The sequence below is a fragment of the Glycine soja genome, chromosome 19 (assembly GCF_004193775.1).
Source record: "Glycine soja cultivar W05 chromosome 19, ASM419377v2, whole genome shotgun sequence".
Taxonomy (NCBI): Eukaryota; Viridiplantae; Streptophyta; class Magnoliopsida; order Fabales; family Fabaceae; genus Glycine; species Glycine soja.
Window position 1 is genome coordinate 8,116,464 of NC_041020.1, and position 3,732 is coordinate 8,120,195.

At 33.3% G+C, this 3,732-nt stretch overlaps 1 protein-coding gene across 1 annotated transcript; it reads left to right on the top strand.

The window, feature by feature from the left end:
* Positions 1-731: 731 nt before the first annotated feature.
* On the top strand, positions 732-2,687 carry LOC114399567 (GDSL esterase/lipase At5g33370-like). The gene is made up of 5 exons (XM_028361766.1): positions 732-1,070; positions 1,258-1,385; positions 1,562-1,804; positions 1,916-2,168; positions 2,267-2,687. Exons 1-5 carry the CDS (start codon positions 815-817, stop codon positions 2,497-2,499), a joined length of 1,113 nt encoding a protein of 370 aa, XP_028217567.1. The 5' UTR covers positions 732-814; the 3' UTR covers positions 2,500-2,687.
* The last annotated feature ends 1,045 nt before the right edge of the window (positions 2,688-3,732 follow it).

Genomic DNA, 3,732 nt, shown 5'->3' on the forward strand with positions numbered 1-3,732 from the left:
ACATCAGGGGGAAAATGTGACAGTCCCTGCATCTCCACATGTACCATACTAGTTCTTATATGATAAGTTGAGGTTGAAGGATGTGGTAGTGTTACTATTGTAGATGTTGTAGCCGTGAAAACCATACCTCATGCGTGGAATACTTTTTTCAGGATTTCTTTGTTGCAACTAGTTTAAAATGAGTGCAGAAGACGCGCATCAGAATCAGAATTGGATATCAAGGAAGGAACTCTGAGCTCAGTTGGTTTTTTTTATCTTAACACTATTATTAGAGGAAAAGAATCCTGACTGATCTGAAATTCAATCCAAAGATAAATAAAGTTTGACTAAAAATTATTTTTTACTAAGAATCGAACTCAATTAATATCTAAACAATTCAAACTTAATTTCAATTTAGCTAAGTTGGTGGGTGAGTTATTATAAACCACTTGTTACATATCTTTAATTCTCATGAATAAAAAAATGAAAATGGATTAACAATGGAAAAATTAATAATATATTTCATATTATTTTAAGTTTTGGGGAAGAATCATTAATAATTACTAACCATTTGTTGTTGCACCTCAATGAATCCAACCTATTGCATTTATGTTTTTGAAAAAAGTCGCCGTTTTTAGAACAGCATAGACCTTCAATTAAAGAGCACTAAAGCAACCTCCTAAACCAGTAAGATGTGTATCAAATCCCGTGAAAAAGGTTCATTATATAAAGACTTGAGTCCTAGCAAGTCCTCCATCCACGTCTTAAAACTAACTAGCTAGCTAGTCTCAGTTCAGTTAGCACACCAACACCACATCCATAGGTTCATTTCAATATGGCAATCTTGTCAAGTTTTGCTCCTTTGACCATTCTTAGTTTAGTCTTGTTAGTGGTTGGAATCATTGTGTCTGGGGTTGAAGCTAGGCCAAGAGCATTCTTTGTGTTTGGAGATTCACTTGTTGACAATGGAAATAACAATTACTTGGCCACCACGGCACGTGCCGATGCTCCTCCTTATGGGATTGATTACCCTCCAACTCATAGACCAACTGGTCGTTTCTCCAATGGCTACAACATTCCTGATCTTATCAGTTAAGTTCACATATCTCTTCCCACATTTTAAAACTTTTTTTAGCTTCAACATTCATCTTTTAAGCTTCATTTTCCATCATGCATATTTGAAGTTTTGAACCCTTTTTGGTCATGTAGCTTTTCCTATAATAATTAACTTAACACAGACACATAAAGTTTATGTCTAACTAGTTGGGTTGTTTTCAGGTCAGAGACTTGGTGCAGAGTCAACATTGCCATACTTGAGTCCAGAATTAAGAGGAGATAAGCTACTAGTTGGTGCCAATTTCGCTTCAGCTGGAATTGGAATCCTTAATGACACTGGAGTTCAGTTTGTAAGTTCATTACTGGCTACTTGATAGTTACCTTTTCCCATTATATCTACTATGTGTTATGCCCATAACCTTGAGCACCAGAATATATAAACATAACCCAACATAAATTCTAAAATAATAATAAAATGGTAAAATTTAAGGAGTGCACTTAAAAAATGATTGTGTAACTTTTGCAGGTAAACGTGATCAGAATGTATAGACAGCTAGAATATTTTAAGGAGTATCAAAACCGAGTGAGTGCTATAATTGGAGCTTCAGAGGCTAAGAATTTGGTGAAACAAGCACTAGTGCTCATCACTGTAGGAGGCAATGATTTTGTAAACAACTACTTCTTAGTGCCCAATTCAGCAAGGTCCCAACAGTACCCACTACCTGCATATGTCAAGTATCTCATCTCTGAGTACCAAAAGCTTTTGCAGGTAACACCCTTTTGATTAATCAAAAGGATTAACAGTTAATGTCCTCTAATCTCTAATATGATACGTATATATATATATATATATATATATATATATATATATATGTTGCAGAGGCTATATGATTTGGGAGCACGCAGAGTTCTTGTGACAGGCACAGGACCCTTGGGTTGTGTTCCATCAGAATTGGCCCAACGTGGTAGAAATGGACAATGTGCTCCTGAACTACAACAAGCTGCAGCACTCTTCAACCCACAACTCGAACAAATGTTACTTCAACTCAACCGCAAAATTGCAACTGACGTTTTCATTGCTGCAAACACTGGAAAAGCTCACAACGACTTCGTTACTAACCCCCAACAATTTGGTACTACACACTACTAATAACTAACTAATCTTCATGTAGGACTAGTGCAATCATATAGAAACAAGTACTAACATTTGTGTTATTGTTGCTTTCTGTAGGATTTGTTACATCACAAGTAGCTTGTTGTGGGCAAGGACCTTACAATGGTATTGGGCTATGCACAGCACTCTCCAACCTTTGCTCCAACAGAGACCAATATGCATTTTGGGATGCATTCCATCCATCTGAAAAGGCCAATAGGCTTATTGTGGAGGAAATTATGTCAGGTTCTAAAGCCTACATGAACCCAATGAACCTTAGCACCATCCTAGCTTTGGACTCAAACACATGAAGATAACACAAATCTAATATATCCTAGCACTTGTATTGGCCTTCCATGCTAGTTCAAGACATCTCTCTTTCTACATTTTTAGTATTGTAATTGTGGTTATTGTATTCCTCTATATAAGTGAGAAAGAAAAAACTTTCATTTACCAAAAATAACAATGGAGGATACTGTAACATTCATTCCAAAAGCCACATGTTACTTGGTCGCTTTCTCTCTTTTACTTGAGCGCATCCTTGACGATTATATGGAAATAATCCCTCCAGATTCAAATATAAGTAAAAATAATTAATTTTGTACTAATTAAGAAAGTCACTTAACATAATTTAATTGTAATAATCTCAATTAAAAAATCTTATTTTCCTAAACTTTCCTTTATGTAATCTTCATATCATGAAAAAAAAAAAGTCATTAAAAATAGAATCGCAATTAAATGAAGGATGTTTTAAGAATAGTATCATTAAATATGATAAATTAATTAGATTTTCTCATATTTACATCATACAAGGTAATTGTTGCTTATATTAGAATTCATAGAAATAAACCTTCAAGCTTGTCTTAAGAAGATAGTTGTGCATCATTAACTATGAAACATGAACACCTTTTTTATTTGAAGTGTCATTGTGGTAAACGCATTTTAACCATTAACAACTTCGTGACACTTATATCTAACATGAATCAGACGCTTTTCATCAAGTGTCCAATTTAAAAATAGTTTTTGTCAACTAGAACGCTTAAGTTAGTACCTCTATAAAATTCCAGAGCCGACGCTTCCACATGGATAAACACAAATTGATATTATTAAAAAGTATAATTTTTTAATTTGAAGAAAAGTTACCTTAAAATATAATATAAAATATTAAAAATCATGTCTCTCTCAATTTTTGCGAGACTCGTTAGTTGTTATCATTGAAAAACATAAAGGTTGGTTTAAGAAGATCAATAAGCTTTTCTCAAAAGATATAACTTTATTTTCTTATTTTGGAATTTATTTTATAAAGAGACTAATAAGCTTTTTTTTTGTTGTAAAACATTGTTTTTTGATAATTTTGTGAGACTTGTTATTATAAGTAAATGATGAATATATATGCAATGTTTTGTTGTCCTATAATTTAAAGAATGTCATAGCGTTTGTGTTATGTCTAGTATCCGTGTTAAAGTGCATGCTTGACAGATTGGTATACTACTCTAATGCGATGATTTCCTTGCACTAGGATTTTTTTATAAGATAAAGTGGTT